This window comes from Pseudophryne corroboree, chromosome 2 (assembly GCF_028390025.1).
Source record: "Pseudophryne corroboree isolate aPseCor3 chromosome 2, aPseCor3.hap2, whole genome shotgun sequence".
In the NCBI taxonomy this organism is placed as follows: Eukaryota; Metazoa; Chordata; class Amphibia; order Anura; family Myobatrachidae; genus Pseudophryne; species Pseudophryne corroboree.
In genome coordinates, this window is record NC_086445.1 from 830,079,675 (window position 1) to 830,102,284 (window position 22,610).

Sequence of the window (22,610 nt, forward strand, 5' to 3'; positions counted from 1 at the left end):
GGCAGCGGGACCCGGCGGCCGGCGCTACTGTGGAGCTATCACCACAGTTACAGTACCGTGGCTGGCGGGGTGAAGAGGCAGCGGGACCCGCCGTTGAGGAGGGCGCTGCGGTGGACCATCAGTATCTACATCGCCGCAGCCGCCCGCTGTGCCTGGATGTCCTCCTGCTCCCAGCCCTCCCGCGATGCTAGGGAACTGGGGGATGCAGTGGTGGATTGCCCTCCCCCCTGCCTCTCAAATATATATATATATATATATATATATATATATATATATATATATATATATATATATATATATATATATATATATATATATATATATATATATATATATATATATCAGTGTTCGAAGTGAGGCGGTATGGTATACCACCACTTCTTCCACTGACCCTGAAATTAAAGTGCAGCAGGAGGCGAGGGAAGTGGCCATCCTGCTACACATGGTGCTCTCGTCCCTGCTCGGCGGCCGGCGGCTGTGTAGAGCGCTGTACTAGCTCACAGCCGCCCGACGCTTACCACCACCGCCCGCTGCTCACCACCGCCAGCCACCAGCCGCTCACTGCCGCCAGCCGCAACAAATGGCGGTCAGAGGGACCTCACCGCCGCTGCCCATTGGTGCCTCCGCCAACCACAGTCAGGTAAAGTTCCCCTGCTGTCACCCTCTCTCCCTGTCCCTATTGTCACTCTCTCTCCCTGCTGTCACTGTCGTCACTCTCTCCCTGTCGTCACTCTCTCTCCCTGTCGTCACTCTCTCTCCCTCCCTGTCCCTGCTGTCACTCTGGCTGTCCCTGCTGTCACAATTTCAGCTCATTCAGTGTGCTACAATGTGAATTTTGGCTCATTCAGTGTGCTACAATGTGAATTTTGGCTCATTCAGTGTGCTACAATGTGAATTTTGGCTCATTCAGTGTGCTACAATGTGAATTTTGGCTCATTCAGTGTGCTACAATGTGAGTTTCGGCTCATTCAGTGTGCTACAATGTGAGTTTCGGCTCATTCAGTGTGCTACAATGTGAGTTTCGGCTCATTCAGTGTGCTACAATGTGAGTTTCGGCTCATTCAGTGTGCTACAATGTGAGTTTCAGCTCATTCAGTGTGCTACAATGTGAATGTGTGCTACAATGTGAATTTCGGCTCATTCAGTGTGCTACAATGTGAATTTCGGCTCATACAGTGTGCTACAATGTGAATTTCGGCTCATTTAGTGTGCTACAATGTGAATTTCGGCACATTCAGTGTGCTACAATGTGAATTTCGGCTCGTACCGTGTGCTATAATGTGAATTTCGGCTCGTACCGTGTGCTATAAGGTGAAAGGGACACACCCCTTTTGGGTGACCACGCCCCCTTCTCTGGGGCGCACGCATAATTGCGTCCTTAACTGTTCCATACCCCCGCTTCAAAATTTCCACTTCGACCACTGTGTGTGTGTGTGTGTGTGTATGTGTATGTATATATGTATATATATATATATATATATATAAAAAAAAAATTCTCAGTGCCTCCCCAGCCAGTGACCTCACCGCTCGCCACTGCATCTTGGAACAAATAACTGCAACATTTTATTTACATTAAGTTAAATATTACAGTCACGATCCGCCAGTTGTCCCCAAATGGCTGGTGAAGTTTTGCATGCTTTACTATACGTTAGCTTAAAGTACTGTGTGAAGTTATGCCCTGATGTGTTGGTCACTGGGGGCGGATTTAGGGGTGAGGACGCCCCTAGGCACAACATAACGGCCGCCCCCCTCCCTAATTTGATTATTTTAAATAGTGGGTTATAAGTCCTTATTTGATGATAGATAATTTAATAAAATCATAAATAAAAGCCACTAACTATGAAAAAAAATTTTTTTTATTAATACATATTTACTAATCCCTCTTTCACACTGCCAAAAAGAACCCCGATTATTGCACGTGAATGCGCAGTAACCCGGGTTTTCAGCATTTCAACCCCTCTTTAAAGCAGGGTTAAACACGGGTCAGATCTGGGTTGCTGTGCAGTGTGAACGGGTTGCCAAGTCAATGTGACCCGCTACTCGTTCACACTATAGGAGCAGGCGGCGCTTGGAGATCTGATCTCCAAGCGTTGCCGTGTTCGATGCGGCAATATGCCATGTCGGGGCCACCAGTCTGAAAGGGGTCTCAAGCGGGTCGCACCCAAAAAAAAGACCCGTGTAGAAGTCCCGGGTGCGACCTGCTATAGAGATGTGAAAGCGGTATAAGTAAAACAGCTTACAGAGTCAGTATATGCATAGCTTACCCAGTTACACTCCATTCAAGATGACATTTGGTACAGTTAAGTGGAAATATTCTGCAGATACTGGTACATTTCAGTCTGACAGTACCGTACATGCATCCAAGTGCCGCCCCCCAACAGGTGCTGCCCCCCGGCACGTGCCTCACATGCCTAATAGGTAATTCACCAGTGTTGGTCACTTGAAATATACCACCCATCTCTGACCTACAGTGATTAGACCTGTGGCTTTAACATGAGATACAGTAAAACATGGCTGCAAAGATGTAGTACACTATATGAAATAAATCAAATGGTGAAATGATGCATTACACATACCACCCAACATGACCCTCTTCAGGAGGGACAAAATGCTCTGCTTATGGACTCTCTCTTATTATTGCCGGCACCTGTTTTGAACAGGTTAATGGCTAAGAAATGTGTTTCAACACAGGTGATGGCAATCCTAAATTAAGAGGGAAGTCCAGGAGCAGAGCATTCCGTCCCTCCTGGAGAGGGTCATGTTGGGAGGTTTGCATTACATGGTATAATACAGCACCCTCAGTATTGTTGCTTATATAATACAGCGTAGAGACCAGGGCCACTGCAAGGTCTCTCTGCACCCTAGGCAAATCTTCAGCCGAGCGCCCCTAACCTGCAACCCCACCCACAATCACCTCCAAGAGGGGAGATGCAGGTGGCCACTAGGTGGGCTGGGGTGACTGGCATTACTATACATATACAGAGACAATGGACAACACTCACAGACTTTTAAAATGATAAAATATATTGTAAAAAGGTCACAAAATTTTGTGACTTTGTTCACAATATACTTTTACTTTAAAAGTCCTTGAGTGGCATCTATACTTTATATACTGTATAATACTGTATATGGGGTCTTGTGTGGATATTTAATTAGGGATGGGTACGGGATGCCGTCGGTCAGAATACCAAGAGCAGCATCCCAACCAATATAATACAGACATTTTGAATGAAATTAATTAACCTCACCCTAACCCTCCCTCCCCGCAGCCTAACCCACCCCGGCATACTAACATTCAGGATGTCGGCTGTCTATTTAATTGTATATGCGTATATGCGTATACATAAATATTTACGCACATACATATACTCGTATGCCCTGCCCCCCCCCCCCCCCAGTGGTTTTCTCCAGTGACTGGCGCCCCTAGGCAGCCGCCTAAAGCTGCCTAATGGTAGAGCCGGCGCTGGTAGAGCCTGATGTGAAACATTCTCGGTACAGATATGTATTATGTTGGAGCTATACATAAGTTACTAAGAATAATTAATAAACAGGACCTGTATTTCCAAATGAAAAATAGCCATTTATGCAATGCAGTCTGACAACACTATACTTCATAGTCTACAGACTACATGAGCTGTTACTTTCTCCCTATATCAGGAAACATATTGTTGTTAAAAAAAAATAAAAAAAAAATGAAACAACTTTTGTTAACTGTTATGGCAACAAGTACTTTTCAATACTAGAACAAACCAACCAAAAACAGTTAAGAACAGCTGACTCAGGCTATTTCCGTCTCATTGCAGTTGTCTATGGAACTTTAAAATGAAATTTCCGGAAAGTGATGTTTGCAATGAGACACCAACTAGAGAAGCATCTACATCACACTAGGAAACAACTTACATTTAAGTGATCCAATGTTGTAATTAAACACACCTGGCATGCCATCTCATATGTATAACCCAACAGTAGGCACACACTGCATCATGCACTGCACAGTAATGACATCAGCAGATATAAAGCAACTCACCAAAATCCAACAACTGCTTGATGGAGAGAGGGGAGGGGGAAAACTTGGAGTAGTACTCGATTTGATTGGGGATGGTGCTTTTCAGAAGATGAATGCACAGCCTCATAATGATGCTCCTATGCAGGTAGGTGACCAGCGATTGTTAGAACGTCACAAATAGGGATTACATGAAATCCCTCTACATATTAATAATACATTTGATATTAGCTAAAATCTGACAATGCAGCCATGTGTACATGCCCAGATAATCAGGATGATGCAGGTGCTGCTCCGTGTGCATGTACAGCTGGAGGTGATGCTACAGCTGGGCAGATAAGTGACAGCCACTGCTGCAGGTAAACAGTGCTGGTAATAACAATAGGTCACAGATCAGAGGAAGCAGCCAATGCTTAGGTGCCGCTGCTAACTCAGCCTCACACCTCCCGCACACGCAGCAGAGGCCCGGACACGCCCCCTGACCCTGGCGGGCCCGCGCACAGCACGTCCACAGCATTCCTACACGGGGAGACTAAGCGCGCTCCCGAGTACCAGGCAAGTAGGCGTGTCAGGTCAGTCCCAGTCCCGCCCCTTCATTGTGTACTCTCCTGCGATTGGTAGAAAAATCTGAACAGTTACATGACTAATGAAGGTCGCGCAGGTGAGCTGCACAAGTGATCACCTGAGGACGCGGGGTGGTGGTGACGTCATGCAGGGGTGTGACACCAGTTAGGTACAGGCTTCCTCCTTTAACAGTGTTATCATTGGTGCTCAGGGAACATGGGAGATGCATCATACTGTAGCTTCTAAAGAGGATAAATAGCGATGTTGCCCACAACCACTTAGCTTCTATCTATCATTTATCTGGCTCATTTTATGTAATGCTAGCTAAATTCTGATTGATTGATTGATTGATTGATTGATTGCTATCTGTCATTTGTAAGAACGCCCATAAAGTTGGAGTCAAGGGCCCTAAACACAGGAGAGATGTGTGAGCGAACCACTCAGCCCACATCTCTCCCCCCGCTCAGCACAGCGCGATGTGAAGTGAGTGACCTGCTAGATTGAGCCTGCATGCAGGCCAGTCTAGCACCGACGATTGCGATGTGCGGGGCCGCATATTGGTGGTCATTCCGAGTTGTTCGCTCGGTAATTTTCTTCGCATCGCAGCGAATTTCCGCTAACTGCGCATGCGCAATGTTCGCACTGCGACTGCGCCAAGTAAATTTGCTAAGAAGTTTGGTATTTTACTCACAAGGTTTTTTCTTCGTTCTGGTGATCGTAATGTGATTGACAGGAAGTGGGTGTTTCTGGGCGGAAACTGCCCGTTTTATGGGAGTGTGTGAAAAAACGCTGCCGTTTCTGGGAAAAACGCGGGAGTGGCTGGAGAAACGGGGGAGTGCCTGGGCGAACGCTGGGTGTGTTTGTGACGTCAAACCAGGAACGAAACTGACTGAACTGATCGCAGTGGCAGAGTAAGTCCCGAGCTACTCAGAAACTGCAAAGAAATTTCTATTCGCAATTTTGAGAATCTTTCGTTCGCAATTTTGCTAAGCTAAGATTCACTCCCAGTAGGCGGCGGCTTAGCGTGTGCAATGCTGCTAAAAGCAGCTTGCGAGCGAACAACTCGGAATGAGGGCCTTTGCTATCGTTGTGCGGGGTACACACGAGTGATCTGTGTTTAAAATCTAAGCAATCTAGTCAGATTGCTTAGATTTTAAACATGGATCTCTCCGTGAGTACCCCCCTTAAGTAATATGACTGTGATTGCTCAAAGTTTGCTTACACCATAAAAATGAGCAAATGATTTAGGTAATTTAGGAGGGGCAGGGAAATGTCCTGGGGAAACTGGGACCCGTTCAAAAACATAATTATAGTGTGATAACATTATGCTGTTTTTATATGTCCTACATGGTTTTGTACTTTTCTTAGTATAATTTAATTGGTGATATAACGTACACTATACTGTACTACTTCATTATGTTACTGCAATGGAATCCGCGTGAGAAAAGCAATAGCTGAGTACAATATCACATTTGAGAATGGATCAGCCTGCGGTGTGCAATATGTTTCAATTAAGTGCAAGATATCTTTGTAGCTTTTTCTGTGCTATTACAGTACTTAAAAAAAAAAAAAAAAAAGCTTATTTGTAATTGAGTCGGTGCTAATAAGGGTCTGTCTTGAAAATGCAAGCTTTATCTGTAGCTGCATACATGGTTGTCTGTGAAGGTGTGTACACGGTGAGATTTTGTCTTTTTCGATTCTCACTGTGCGATATGGACATCATTCCGAGTTGATCGCTCGCTAGCAACTTTTTGCAGCGCTACGATCAGGTTAAAACTCAACAAAACTGCGCATGCATATACACCGCAATGCGCAGGCGCGTCGTACGGGTACAAAGAGGATCGATGCTGGGCGATGGATTTAATGAAGAATCCATAAGCACAGTCGATCTCAAGGTGATTGACAGAAAGAAGGCGTTTATGGGTGTCAACTGACCGTTTTCAGGGAGTGTTTGGGAAAACGCAGGCGTGTCCAAGCGTTTGCAGGGCGGGTGTCTGATGTCAATTCTGAGACCAAAAAGAATGAAGTGATCGCAGCGGCTGAGTAAGTCCAGAGCTACTCAGAAACTGCACAAACTGCTTTCGGACCGCTCGGCTGCAAAGGCGTTCGTACACTTGCAAAGCGAAAATACACTCCCCCATAGGCGGCGACTATCTGATTGCAGCACTGCAAAAAGTTGCTAGCGAGCGATCAACTTGAAATGACCCACTATGGTCGGTAGATTGTGCTTGTGATATTGGTTATGTGCGATTTTGACTAAGTGCCAATTTTGACTATACTTTTATACTAGATAGTCAAAATAGACTTGCCTGCACAGTTTATCTAGGCTTGCAATACCGACCCCGCAGGAACGCGCATCGGGATCAAATCGGGATCGTAAGGTAGCTTTCACCTTGCGATATGCACTAACTTTCCTTGCGATTTTGACTATATAGTCAAAATCGCAAGTACATTGTCACAACTGAGGGCCTGAGCTGACGGGAGGCAGCCTCAGTTGTAGGGGCTGAGATGTACCGGAACCTGGGAGGTTGTATCAGACCCCTGGACATGTAAGTAACATGAATAATAACTGCCCGAAGGCGTGACCACGACAACTTGGATAAAAGTCAATGATGTTTATTATGACAACTCCGCAACACAGCAGCAGTAAAAGAAAACGTAAAAGTCAGCAAAGAATAAATACAGTTCCTGGGTACTACAGGATGGCAGGAGCCACAGGGCACTGGTAGTGTGAGATAGTTCTTATGATCTTCTAGATGGAAAGTCCTTACCAGGCCCGACTGTAGCAATGGAGATAACCCAGGATTGTGTCAGCTGGTGTTCCAGGAAAAGCTGGGTTGCTGAAGATAAAACAGCTGCTGTGGATACTGGCTGGAACCAGACTGTTGTTAGCACGGAGTGGATACTGGCTGGAACCAGTTAAATAATAAATGAACTTGGGAGCGATGAAATATGAACTGAAATGTAGAACTTGAGAGCGGAGAAATAATAGTACCGGTGGAGAGTGGTAAAGTGTAGAAAGGACACCGGCCCTTTAAGGGAAGCTGTACTCTGCTGGAAGCTGAGCTGGAAGCAGGTAATGTTGTAGCTGGAAACAGATGAATCCACAATGGATTGGAGAGTCAGGCTACACCGCAGGTGGAATGCTGGTGCGGGTCTCTATGGTGGAAGTCTTGAGACAGGAGCTGGAACCTGGAAGACAATCACAGGAGAGAGACAAACAGGAACTAGGTTTGACAACCAAAGCACTGACGCCTTCCTTGCTCAGGCACAGTGTATTTATACCTGCAGCAAGGAAGGGATTGGCTAGGCAATTATGCAGATTATCAATACTGAGAACAGATTGGTGGAAACGATCAGCTGACAGAATCCAAGATGGCTGCGCCCATGCAGACACTTGGAGGGAAGTTTGGTTTGTAATCCATGTGGTAATGAAAACAGTAATGGCGGCGCCGGCCACCGGAGACAGGAGGCGCCAGGCTGACAGATGCACATCCAACCACGCGGACACAGCGGAGGCCGCGGCTGACGTAATCGCCACTCAGACACTCTGCATGCAGAAGTTCAGGGACGGCGGCGGAGGCCGCGGGAGACGCCATGCCAGGTGTAATATGGCGTTTACTGCGACAGCGTCCCAGAGTGACAGGAGAGGATACAGGAATGTACACATCAGGATAACAGATGGGATCCGGTCCTGGAGCGCTGAGCCAGCCTTAGGAGGCATCTGATGGGTAAGAAATGGCGTCCAGATACCCGGATCGTGACAGCACCCCCCCCTTTAGGAGTGGCCCCAGGACACTTCTTTGGCTTTTGAGGAAACTTGGAATGGAATCTCCGGACCAAGGCAGGAGCATGGACATCAGAAGCATTGGTCCATGAACGTTCCTCAGGACCATAACCCTTCCAGTCAATAAGATATTGTAGTTGACCGTAACGGTGACGTGAGTCCAGGATCTTGGCCACTTCATACTCAACGCCTCGTTGAGTTTGGACTTTCGGAGTTGGAGGAAGTGAGGAATGAAACCGATTCAAGATCAGCGGTTTCAACAGGGAAACATGGAATGTCCTGGGTATTTTTAAGAAGGGAGGCAACTGGAGTCTGTAAGCAACAGGATTGATGACTTGTTCAATCTTGAAAGGACCGATATAGCGAGGTGCAAACTTCATACTGGGAACTCTTAACCTCAAATTCTTCGTGGATAACCATACCCGATCACCCACCTTGAGAGCAGGAACTGCTCGACGCTTCTTATCCGCAAACTTCTTGTACCTGAACGATGCCTTGAGCAGAGCTGATCGTACGCTCTTCCAGATATTGGCAAACTGATGCAAGGTGATATCCACTGCGGGAACAGAAGTTGCTGGAAGCGGTTGGAACTCAGGGACTTTAGGGTGGAATCCAAAGTTAGTGAAGAATGGTGTTGAAGCAGATGAAGAATGATACTGGTTGTTATGACAGAACTCGGCCCAGGGAAGTAATTGAACCCAGTCATCTTGAGAGGAGGACACATAGATGCGGAGGAAGGCCTCCAAGTCCTGATTCACCCTCTCGGTTTGACCATTGGTCTGAGGATGGTAAGCCGTGGAAAACTTTAGCTTGACTTGGAGGACTTGACATAAACTTCGCCAGAATTTGGCTGTGAATTGAACTCCTCGATCTGAGATAATTTCTTCAGGAAGACCGTGGAGTCGGAAGATCTCTTGTATGAATACTTGAGCCAACTTGGAAGCTGACGGAAGACCGGTGAGAGGAATGAAGTGTGCCATCTTGGTGAACCGGTCAACTACCACCCAGATGGTATTGAACTTGTTGCACATGGGTAAGTCTGTAATGAAATCCATCGACAAGTGGGTCCATGGTCGACGGGGAACGGATAGTGGAACCAGTTTCCCCGCAGGCGACTGGCGGGATACTTTATGTTGGGCACACTTTGGGCAAGATGCAATAAACTCCAAGACGTCCTTTTTCAGAGTTGGCCACCAATAGGACCTAGAGATAAACTCCAGGGTTTTTTGGATACCTGTATGTCCGGCAAAACGGGAAGCATGGGCCCAATGCATGAGCTTCTTCCTTAGCATCGGCTTCACAAAACTTTTCCCTGATGGGGGCGTAGAGTCCATCCCTACCGTGGAGAATGCCAACGGATTTATAATAGGATGCTTGTCTGAAGACTCTGACTCATTTTCTTGCTCCCATGAGCGGGAAAGGGCATCGGCCTTGCGATTCTGAGAGCCCGGACAGAACTGGAGTTTAAAGTCGAACCTGGAAAAGAAAAGTGCCCATCTGGCCTGACGAGGGTTGAGACATTGTGCGCCCTTCAGGTATAAAAGGTTCTTGTGGTCTGTAAGTATGGTGATTGAATGAGAAGCTCCCTCCAACAGATACCTCCACTCTTCTAGAGCGAGCTTGATGGCTAGCAACTCCTGGTCGCCAATGGCATAGTTGCGCTCAGCTGGGGAGAACTTCCGGGAGAAGAAACTGCAAGGGTGTAAATGGCCATCTTTAGCCCTCTGAGATAACACCGCTCCTACTCCAACGGAGGAGGCATCCACCTCTAAGATGAAAGGAGAGTCGATGTCAGGCTGTTTCAGAACAGGCGCAGAGATGAACCTTTGTTTTAAAAGATGAAATGCTTGCATGGCTTCTTCAGACCACTTGGACGGGTTAGCACCCTTCTTAGTGAAAGCAGTAATAGGCGCCACAATGGTGGAAAAGTCTCGTATAAACTTTCGGTAATAGTTGGCGAACCCTAAGAACCTCTGGACCCCTTTGAGGGTTAAGGGTACCGGCCAATTTTGGATTGCTTGTAGTTTCTCAGGATCCATCTCTAGTTCGGAACCGGACACAATGTACCCTAGAAACGGAATGGACTTGACTTCAAAGACGCATTTTTCTAATTTGCAATAGAGATGATTGACACGGAGACGGGACAGAACCTCTTTAACCCAAAAACGATGTTCCTCTAAATCGTTGGCAAAAATGAGGATATCGTCTAGATAGACCACGACATGACGGTATAGAATGTCTCTGAAGATCTCATTGACAAAATGCTGGAAGACAGCTGGAGCATTGCTCAATCCGAAGGGCATGACGAGGTACTCATAATGTCCGTCACGGGTGTTAAAGGCGGTCTTCCACTCGTCACCCTCACGGATCCGGATGAGATTGTATGCACCTCGCAAGTCCAGCTTTGTAAAGATGGTAGCTCCGCTAACTCTGTCAAAGAGCTCAGTAATCAGGGGTAAAGGATAACGGTTCTTGATGGTAATGTCGTTCAAACCTCTGTAGTCGATGCACGGCCGCAGACCACCATCTTTCTTTTTTACAAAAAAGAAGCCTGCGCCGGCTGGAGAAGAAGAAGGTCGAATGAACCCCTTTGCTAGGTTCTCTTTAATATATTCCTCCATAGAATGCGTCTCAGGCAGAGACAACGGATAAGTTCGGCCTCGAGGTGGAACCTTCCCTGGAACGAGATCAATCGGACAGTCCCATTCTCTATGAGGAGGAAGGATATCAGCAGAAGCTTTACTGAACACATCCGTGAAATCTTGATATGGAGGAGGTGGAACATCAGACGACCTGGGGGAGGAAGAACAGACAGGCAATACTTTAAACAAACATGTCTCAGCACAGGAGGAACCCCATGCCAGGATTTGCGTAGTCGTCCAATCAATTGTAGGATTGTGAAGACGGAGCCATGGAAGGCCCAGGACCACAGGATGTGTGGCTCTTGGAATCACTAAAAAAGAAATAAGTTCGGAATGAAGAACTCCCACTCTCAGACGAACTGGTAGAGTCCTTAAAGAAATAACTGCATCAAAAATTTTGCTGCCATCCACGGCAGTTAAAGAAATGGACGAAGGAAGTCTCTCGGTGGGTAGGGACCACCGTTTAACATAGGCTTCGGTAATAAAGTTCCCAGCTGCTCCGGAATCAAGGAGGGCAATGACGTTCCGATAACGTTGAGCAACTTGAAGCGAGACTGGGAGATTACAATCTTGAGGAGATGGAGAGGAGATCATTACTCCTAGCCGGCCCTCTCCTTGGCGAGCTAGGATTTGGAGTTTCCCGGACGTTTGGGACAGGCATTAATGGTGTGAGACGGAGCTGCACAATAGAGACAGAGAAACTCGGAGAGACGTCTTCGGCGCTCAGCAGGAGTTAAACGGGAACGGCCAAGTTGCATGGGCTCATCTTTAGATGGTGACAGTTGACGAGGAGGAGGAGCAGAAGATTTTGGAGCAGATGATCTTCCACGCTCAGTTGCTCTCTCTGAAACGTAAATCAACTTTCGTGCAGAGTGAGATTAGCTCATCTAACTTAGAAGGTAAGTCTCTGGTAGCTAACTCATCTTTAATACGCTCAGATAAGCCATGCCAAAATGCAGCATACAGGGCCTCGTCGTTCCATGCCAGTTCGGATGCCAGGATCTGGAACTGTATCAGATATTGTCCTACAGTACGTGACCCCTGGCGTAAATGGAGAATCTCGGATGAAGCTGAGGTTACCCGGCCTGGCTCATCGAAGATGCGCCTGAATGTTGACACGAAGGCAGTGTAGGAAGATAGCAGGGTGTCGGACCTCTCCCATAACGGTGATGCCCAATCAAGGGCTGAGCCACTGAGAAGAGAAATAATGTAGGCAATTTTTGTACGGTCACTGGGAAAATTGCCAGGTTGTAGCTCAAACTGAATCTCACACTGGTTGAGAAATCCCCTGCAGAATCTTGGAGATCCGTCAAATTTTGCTGGCGTTGGAAGATGAAGACGTGGAGCAGAAATGGGTAAGGTGGGTGGGGTTATAGCTGGAGTCACTGTGGTTGACGCACCAGACGCGCCTGATCCACGGAGAGTTGTCTGAATCCCATCCAGCCGAGTAGAGAGATCCTGGAGACAGCGGATGATGTGGCCCTGTGCAGCCTCCTGATGTTCTAGTCGGGCTGCCAGTTCTTGCATCGGCCTGGCCGCTTGATCCTGGTCTCCGGCTGGATTCATTAGGTCAGTGCTTACTGTCACAACTGAGGGCCTGAGCTGACGGGAGGCAGCCTCAGTTGTAGGGGCTGAGATGTACCGGAACCTGGGAGGTTGTATCAGACCCCTGGACATGTAAGTAACATGAATAATAACTGCCCGAAGGCGTGACCACGACAACTTGGATAAAAGTCAATGATGTTTATTATGACAACTCCGCAACACAGCAGCAGTAAAAGAAAACGTAAAAGTCAGCAAAGAATAAATACAGTTCCTGGGTACTACAGGATGGCAGGAGCCACAGGGCACTGGTAGTGTGAGATAGTTCTTATGATCTTCTAGATGGAAAGTCCTTACCAGGCCCGACTGTAGCAATGGAGATAACCCAGGATTGTGTCAGCTGGTGTTCCAGGAAAAGCTGGGTTGCTGAAGATAAAACAGCTGCTGTGGATACTGGTTGGAACCAGACTGTTGTTAGCACGGAGTGGATACTGGCTGGAACCAGTTAAATAATAAATGAACTTGGGAGCGATGAAATATGAACTGAAATGTAGAACTTGAGAGCGGAGAAATAATAGTACCGGTGGAGAGTGGTAAAGTGTAGAAAGGACACCGGCCCTTTAAGGGAAGCTGTACTCTGCTGGAAGCTGAGCTGGAAGCAGGTAATGTTGTAGCTGGAAACAGATGAATCCACAATGGATTGGAGAGTCAGGCTACACCGCAGGTGGAATGCTGGTGCGGGTCTCTATGGTGGAAGTCTTGAGACAGGAGCTGGAACCTGGAAGACAATCACAGGAGAGAGACAAACAGGAACTAGGTTTGACAACCAAAGCACTGACGCCTTCCTTGCTCAGGCACAGTGTATTTATACCTGCAGCAAGGAAGGGATTGGCTAGGCAATTATGCAGATTATCAATACTGAGAACAGATTGGTGGAAACGATCAGCTGACAGAATCCAAGATGGCTGCGCCCATGCAGACACTTGGAGGGAAGTTTGGTTTGTAATCCATGTGGTAATGAAAACAGTAATGGCGGCGCCGGCCACCGGAGACAGGAGGCGCCAGGCTGACAGATGCACATCCAACCACGCGGACACAGCGGAGGCCGCGGCTGACGTAATCGCCACTCAGACACTCTGCATGCAGAAGTTCAGGGACGGCGGCGGAGGCCGCGGGAGACGCCATGCCAGGTGTAATATGGCGTTTACTGTGACAGCGTCCCAGAGTGACAGGAGAGGATACAGGAATGTACACATCAGGATAACAGATGGGATCCGGTCCTGGAGCGCTGAGCCAGCCTTAGGAGGCATCTGATGGGTAAGAAATGGCGTCCAGATACCCGGATCGTGACATACATGTCTCATCGTGTGTACACACCTTGAGGCCTCCTAGAGAGCAAGTAATTCTTCCAGAGTGGGGCTCACCTGCCTACTAGCCAGCAACATACCATACTAAGCAATTTGTCACACACTGTATCATACAGACTGTGTAATCCATCCACATCCTAGCAGCTTATTGTGCATGTGGGTAAAGGGTTATAAATGTGGTGAAATAAGGGTGGATACAGATGTAGATGTATGAGAGTCTGGCTACAGGGGCTGGTTTAGATGTCGGGATAGAGCATACCCTCCAACATTTTACACATAAAAATCGGTACAAATTAGAAAAAGAGGCATGGCCACGGGTAAAGGGGGCATGGTCACATCCCCTTTCCTATACTTTCAATGGAAGTTTGGAGAATCAAAAATCGGTACAGACCATAAAAAAAAGGTACTGTACCTGCCAAAAAGGTACAGTTGGAGGGTATCATATAGGGAGTACAGGGTTGGGTATAGATAGGGGATGAGTGTAGAAGTGGCAGTCCCAAGTCAGCTCCTGAGGGAGACAAATGCACCCCTTTACAGCACATGCACCCTACATATTATTTTTTGACATTTTTAAGAAGGAAGTTTGGCCACACCTCCCAGAATTAGTCACTCCCCCCAGTATGCAGGCCCACCACAGTGGAGAAACGACTAGCAGGCAGGAGCGGTCAGCAGAACAAAACCCCAGCACAGGTGTGCAGCAGTCACTAGGGAGGAAGCCGTAATAAGGAGCTGCAAGGCGGTAGAGGATGTCCCTTAAGGCAGCAGGTCAGCGGAGCAATGGTACCCAACACAGTATACAGGAGCACTCTGGGGCTCAGCTCAGCTCAAACTCAGGATCCAAGAAGAACGCGGCTTGCAGGAGAATCGTGCAGCGAGGCAGTACCACGGGGGATAAAGACACACCGGCATGGGCAACAGCAGGATCCAGGGGGAGGCTGTCCACCATCATGGGGGACCAAACAGCCAGTGAAACCCTCACGATCAGAGGAGGCAGTGTCGACCTGGGGCATAAAGGGCCCACAGGGAAATGCAATTGCAGGAGCCTGCTGAAGGGGTTGGAGGTGTGTGGTCAATCATCCCACATTATTGTAATATTAGTAATCTATTACCCTTTTAATATAATTTCCATAATCTGTGATTTTCTTATTAGCAATAATTGGTGCCCTTTTTAATAGATTATCAATAATCCACATAGTGTGTGTAGATAAAATGCTGCAAAGTAAGAATGCTTTAAAAAATAGAAGTGTTCATATGTGATTTTTGTCAATTAACAAAATGCGAAGTGAATGAATAGAAGAGAAATCTAAATCAAATCAATATTTGGTGTGGCCACCCTTTGCCTTCAAAACAGCCTCAATTCTTCTAGGTACCCTTGCACACAGTTTTTGAAGGAACCTCGCAGGGAGGTTGTTCCAAACATCTTGGAGAACTGACCACAGATCTTCTGTGGATGTAGGCTTGCTCAAATCATTCTGTCTCTTCATGTAATCCCAGACAGACTCCATGATGTTGAGATAAGGGCCGCGCGTGGGCCATATCATCACTTCCAGGGCTCCTTGTTCTTCTTTATGCTGAAGATATTTCTCAGTGACATTGGCTGTATGTTTGGGGTCGTGGTCCTGCTGCAGAATAAGTTTGGAGCCAGTCAGACTCCTCGAGATGGTATTGAATGATTGATAAGTACCTGCCTGTACGCGCTACAGGGTTTCTAAAAAAAAATTCACGCCCACAATTGAATCTGCCCTTATGCCCTCTAAAAGCAGGATTACTAATATATGCAAAACAGGAGTGCCTGAGGGATAGATGATCATTTCTGTTTGTTATACCATCCTATTCCACTCACAGTAACCTAGAAACAGAAAAGAGAGATACCCCGTGGCGCAATAAAAGTTACATGTAACACAAATGGTCAGTCTTTCCTGTAATAAAAGTTCTTAACGATTCCTTCAATGCGATTTCCTTCATAAAACTCCACTCCAGTAGATGTACATTTAGTAAGTGTAAGGTTTGCTCATCATCCTCCAATATGAGGGGGCTTCTTGGAAAACCTTCCTCCAATCAAGCATATGAAACTCAGAAGATGGATTTAGTGCAACATTGTTTTAAAAACAAGATAAACTTTAATGACATAAGTTACACTCACATTCAATAAAAATGTCACAATCACCAGGAAACCTCCATAGGGGTAACAGCTCCCACTCGGACGGAGACCGCAACCAATGAGTCCACAGAAAGCAATGGTCAAAGTTCTTGTCCTTAAAATGTTAAAGTGGAGACTGTCCCATTCTTTTTTCCTTGGAGTCACCTGAAAAGTACACCTGCTTAACGCGTTTCGGACCTTGGAGTCCTTCATCAGAAGCATTGCGAAACGCGTTAAGCAGGTGGACTTTTCAGGTGACTCCAGAGAAAAAAGAGCTACCTTGCAGGAAACAACATACACAGGTAGCAGAGGATTGTCACAAATAGCGCTACAAATCCTTTCATCAGTTACTGCAGTAACGGAGTGTAGCAATTCATTGGCAACGTGAATATTGTCCCATAAAGGGATACAACAATGTAAAGGGATACAACGCAATCAAATAAAATTACAAATTGCTGTGAACTATTGCCAATCACTTAACTGTGGGAGACAAATTGCTATCTATATTGTTCATTATTGATATACACCGAGCTGAATATTAATTCAGGACTGAATACACACCTGTTGGTGATTTCATTCTGATAATTGAGTAGCATATTGTTATCTATACTGCTGAATAATTTTTTAGCTTTTTAATTGTGTTATAAGTATGAAATCGTAGAGAATGCCGGCCGGCTGTTGCTCTTCTCTATATATTTTATTGTACAATCTTTGTAGACAGTATGTTTTTTGAGAAAAATAAAAATAAGATAATTTTACCATATACCAGCGCTTTTCTTCCTTGTATATATATTTCTTGATTGTTTTGGGTTCAGTATACCCATAGAAAAGCAGCAGGTATCTGGGTATACTAATAGACGCCTGATCATTCTTGGGTTGTTTTTTTTAAGTTGTTTAAATTGCCTTATGTGATCAGCATATAACTTTGATAGAGGTAGTTTTTTTTCAAGATGTGTTTCCCTTTGTTTAGTCTAGCAACTATGGTGATGGTACAATACGCCCATATTGGAAGTCAGTCGAGGCGCCAGTGCACGACACACACTATAATGTCATTGTGACTCTCCACTGGGCACCATGCAGAGCGTGTGGGACACCGGGTGTATAGATCTCCAAGCATTGGCATTTCTACCATGGGTGCAATGTTCGCGGTGCACACAGGGCCTTGGGTCCAGGGAGGCCCACACCGCACACACTGCATCCATTCTGTGTTAATACTTACCTTTCTGAAGTCCCGCAAAAATCAGTCCCAAAATGGCCGCAGTGCATGTGCAGTAGGAAATTAGGCACCATGTTTCTGGAGATTTGCTCCATGGAGAGAAGGGGGCCCACCCGGAGTCTGCCCACGGGCCCCTCCTCCCTTAAAAACGCCCCTGTCTCTAAGGTATGTTTTTCATTTGTATTGTATGTCCTGACGAATGAGGAATGAAAGTCCTCATTGACTGTTCATAATAACTGTTTGATATTGTCATCTGTCTCCTGTGAGTGCCGTTCGCCAGCCACCCGTATGTGTGTGTGCATATATGTATATGTGTGTATATGCTGTATGTATGTGTGTGTGTGTATATATATATATATATATATATATATATATATGTGTCTCATTGCCTTGTCTCTGTGGGTTAAATAAAAGCTGCATTTTGAAGACTGGTGAGTGCACCCCTGGTTTTGTTTTTCTTCATTAGGAAGGAACTTTTTTCCTTTTTTAGGTGCTTTTTTAGCACTAGCCTAAATGGAAACGTGAGTGTGGACCCCATACTTGGATCTATATATATATATATATATATATATATATTTTACACACTCTGGCCAAGTATAGTATATACTCGTGCAGGGCCGGTGCTAGGGTGTTCGGCGCCCCCCTGCAAACTATAAAATTGCGCCCTCCCATATACCGTTGGCGTGCGCCGGGAAAAGGGGTGTGGTCTCACAAGGGGCATGGCCACACAATAGTACCCCCATTTAAAATTACCCCACAATGTAGCACAATCTTATTAATCTTATACGTAATGCCCCACCCGTAGTAGTAGCGTCCTTATATGTAATGCACCCCAGTAGTAGTAGCATCCTTGTACATAATGCACTCACAGTAGTAGTAGCATCCTTATACATAATGCCCCCCAGTAGTAGTAGCATCCTTATACGTAGTGCCCCCCCAGTAGTAGTAGCATCCTTATACATAATGCACCCACAGTAGTAGTAGCATCCTTATACGTAGTGCACCCCCAGTAGTAGACGCGTCCTTATACGTAGTGCACCCCCAGTAGTAGAAGCGTCCTTGTACGTAATTCCCCCCTAGTAGTAGTAGCGTCCTTATACGTAATGCCCACCACAGTAGTAGTAGCGTCCTTATACGTAATGCCCCCCCAGTAGTAGCATCCTTATACGTAATGCCCCTCCAGTAGTGCTAGCATTGTTATACGTAATCCCCCCCCCCAGTAATAGTAGCGTCCTTATATATAATGCCCCCAAGTAGTAGTAGCGTTCTTATACGTAATGCCCCCCCAGCAGTAGTAGCGTCTTTATACGTAGTGCACCCCCAGTAGTAAAAGCGTCCTTATACGTAATTCCCCCCTAGTAGTAGTATCGTCCATATACGTAATGCCCCACAGTAGTAGTAGCGTCCTTACACATAATGCACCCCCAGTAGAAGCCTCCTTATATGTAATTCCCCTTAGTAGTAGTATCGTCCTTATACGTAATGCTCCCCCCCAGAAGTAGTAGCGTTGTTACGTGTAATGCCCCCCCTGTAGTAGTAGCGTCCTTATACGTAGTGCACCCCCAGTATTAGTAACATTCTTATACCCCCCTAGCAGTAGTATCGTCCTTATACATAATGGCCACCCCAGTAGTAGCATCGTTTCACGTAATGCCCCCCCTGTAGTTAGCGTCCTTATACGTAATGCCCCCCATAGTAGTAGCGTCCTTATACGTAATGCCCCCCCTGTAGTAGTAGCGTCCTTATACGTAATGCCCCACCAGTAAGTAGTAGTAGCATCCTTTTACGTAATGACCCCCCAGTAGTAGCGTCGTTTCACGTAATTCCCCCCTTTGTAGTAGTAGCGTCCTTATACATAATGCCCCCCCAGTAGTAGTAGCGTCCTTACATGTAATGGCCTTCCCCAGTAGTAGCGTCGTTATACGTAATGCGCCCCCAGTACTAGCATCCATAAAGTGCGCGTACACAGACATACCTCACACACACACAATTCACACATATATACACAAACATACACACCCACCATAAACACACATACACACCCACCATATACACACACACACACACACACCACTTACCTAAGCCAGTCTCCCTCTGTACTGCAGCCTGGTCCGTGTAGCTCCATCCCCTTTTGCCCCGTTTAGCCACGCCCCCTTTTGAGCTGTTTAACTCCGCCCCCTTCTGTCCTGTACACAGCCGCTGTCACAAAGGGGAGAGGAGGCAGGAGGCTTTTCATCCTGCAGGCGCCGCTGCCCGTGACTGTCATACAGTGACAGACACAGCAGCAGGGGGGACAGGACGGCGCAGCAGGGAAGGGATGCAGAGCAGGGGGAGCGCCTCTCCGTCCCAGCGCCTCCCTGCACTGCATCCCTTCGCTGAGCGGGTAGCGCCGGGCCTGTACTCGTGTACTCTGGCCAAGTCTTTAGGTGCCTATTTTATTTCTCCTACGTCCTAGAGGATGCTGGGGACTCCGTAAGGACCATGGGGTATAGACGGGATCCGCAGGAGACATGGGCACACTATAAGACTTTTACTGGGTGTGAACTGGCTCCTCCCTCTATGCCCCTCCTCCAGACCTCTGTTAGACTTTGTGCCCAGGAGTTACTGGACACACACTAGGGGAGCTCTACTGAGTTTCTCTAAAAGACTTTATGTTAGGTTTTTTTATTTTCAGGGAGACCTGCTGGCTACTGGCATCGTGGGACTGAGGGTAGAGAAGTCAGACCTACTTCTTCTTAGTTAAAGGCTCTGCTTCTTAGGCTACTGGACACCATTAGCTCCAGAGGGTTCGATCACTTGGTTCGCCTAGCTGCTTGTTCCCGGAGCCGAGCCGTCACCACCCTCACAGAAACCAGAAGAAAGAAGCCGGGTGAGTATTGGAAGAAAAGAAGACTACAGTGACGGCAGAAGACTTCAGTAATGGAGGTAACATGCAGCGGTCACGCTGCGCTCCATGCTCCCACACACCAACGGCACTCACAGGGTGCAGGGCGCTGGGGGGGAGCGCCCTGGGCAGCAAGTTACTGTAAGTTTTAAGGCTGGCATAAGTACATGTTAGGTGCCTGGGCACCGTTTACGATTCCCCCGCCAGATACCGTAGCGGTCACGCTGCGCGCCATTGCTCCCACATGCCAACGGTTTGTACAGGATGCAGGGCGCTAGGGGGGAGCGCCCTGGGCGGCAATATACCTATTTGCGGGTGACAACAGACCTATACAGTGGGTAGACACTGTATAGGGACCCCCAATACAATACATAATGCTATATTATTAGCGGGCTGAAGCGCGTCGAGAAGGGGCGGGGCTTAGCCCTTACTTCGGGTTACAGCGCCATTTTCTACAGGTCCCTGCTAAAGCCTGAGGGGGCACGATGTTTAGTGCTATATGGTGGACAATATAGCACTATTTTAGACAAATTGGGCATGTAATCTGTGAGTTATGAATATATATACATATCTGTGTGTTCCCTGTCGAAAACCAGCTATAGCTTTAGTCGACATGGGTCGACAGGAGTGAGTGCCCTGTCGCTTATGGGGATCACAGTCGGCATCGCCGACTGCGATTGGTAATTGATTCTGTAGCTGCAGTGTCAGCAGGTCGGTAGTTGTATACTTATAAGTAAACACTGTATGGGAGTCACAGTAGCATGTGGGTGACTCTGTCGGCACCAACTGTTATTACTGAGTGTAAATTAACGTGCGGTAACTACTTTATGCCTGTATATATGTTTATATGTATATGTATGGTACGGTTCCATGGGCCTGTAGCTCAAGTGCAGACATGGTAGTATATGTGGGGCAGTGTTATTGTACTTATTTATGTATACTTCCCTCGGTCCCCTCGGAGTTACAAGACTGTTATTTTACCTGGTTACTACTCCCTGCTGTCGACGAATACTACGTTTTCTGTCGACCATAATGTTTCCTGGTAGATCCACAACTGGGGCATTTAGTACATGGTCATACACATTCAGAACACATTAATGTCACTAGGGACCCGTTGGTTCCGGATAATCCGATTATATATGTACACACGCCGCGTTGACGGTGCAAAGTACTCGCAGCGCATACACATCCAGAGATACACTTTAAACCTTCACAGTAATGCAATGCAATGATATTACACTCTAAACCTTATGCAGCAATGCAGTGTGATGCTATTACACTTTAAACCTTAGCAGCAATGCAGTGTGATGCTATTACACTTTAAACCTTAGCAGCAATGCAGCGTGATGCTATTACACTTTAAACCTTAGCAGGGCAATGAGCACACAACACCAATTGTGATTAACCGCTGGGTTCCGACACCACAGTGGATTATTTCTGAAAGGGGGTTTACAATACAAATTATACACTACAATACAAGACAATATATATATAACAGAATAATGGCTACAGTACATACGTGAGAATATTCGCGTGCGCTTCCTGGTCCAGTCCTCCGTAATCAAATAGATAACGTTGTGAGTCTTGGGACTGGCCGCTCTGCAGCAGGCTTTAGTTATACAAGTCTTCCAAAAGCAATACAATGGATACTGTAATCCCTTTGTCCATTGGACACAGGGATGCACCTTTACAGTACAGGAGAGGTCATACGTTGATTTGAAAAGGTAGGCGATGTCTTTTTCAACTGCTCTTGTGGGTGGTCTCCTCTGGATTCCCGCCGCATACATAATATACAGTAAATACAGTTTATATCTATATTCTGCTTCTGCACATAACTATCCGCAGGAACATGCGATCTTCCGCAGACCAACACCGGAATGTTTCCCTTAAAATACCCTACAGCTGGATACCAAATACCACCTTATAACCTTAGTCTGTCCCCTCTTATCCTGTAAAGGTGAATCCCTTTGTTCTGCAACCATTTAAACAGCTATAACTTTCTGATGTGGTACAAGGAGACTATGTGTACATTGTGCACTATTTGGATTAAATATGTAATGTGTTCTGATGGCCCTCCATGCGTACACAAACTCTGCCGTAAATACCCATACCACGCGCCGATGCGCAGGACCGCGGGAGCGACCATACGCAAAGTGCGTACATGTGCACGCACTGCAGAACAAGTGCACGCGCAGTGGGCATGTGTGTGCAGTTTATACGTGCTGTGTGTTCTGCAATATGTTTTGACTTTGACAGTCCACCCTTTGGCAGTCACCAATAACTGCCACTATCTAATCACTAAACATAAAAATATCAATATAATATCTACAGACAATTGGATGGTCGGAGGAGAGTTGTAGGCGGGAAATGTAGGACCTAGTGGGATAGTAAAAAGCATTTATGTATGAATCCATGTCTGAGGGGCATGTATCATCGTGCCGTATAAGTTCTAAATAAGCTTCGAG

At 46.6% G+C, this 22,610-nt stretch overlaps 1 protein-coding gene across 3 annotated transcripts in view; it reads right to left on the minus strand.

Annotated features, from left to right (window-relative positions):
* PDK3 (pyruvate dehydrogenase kinase 3) overlaps window positions 1-4,505 on the minus strand; it is a 200,194-nt gene extending 195,689 nt beyond the window's left edge. Inside the window, exon 1 of one of the 3 annotated variants that reach the window (XM_063955709.1) lies at window positions 4,028-4,505. In XM_063955709.1, the coding sequence (XP_063811779.1) occupies window positions 4,028-4,133 (106 nt within the window). In that variant the 5' untranslated portion in view covers window positions 4,134-4,505. Of the gene's footprint in view, window positions 1-3,900; window positions 3,975-4,027 lie in introns of those variants that run through there. The other 2 variants (XM_063955710.1, XM_063955707.1) reach the window with 2 other exon arrangements.
* Between the last annotated feature and the right edge of the window lie 18,105 nt (window positions 4,506-22,610).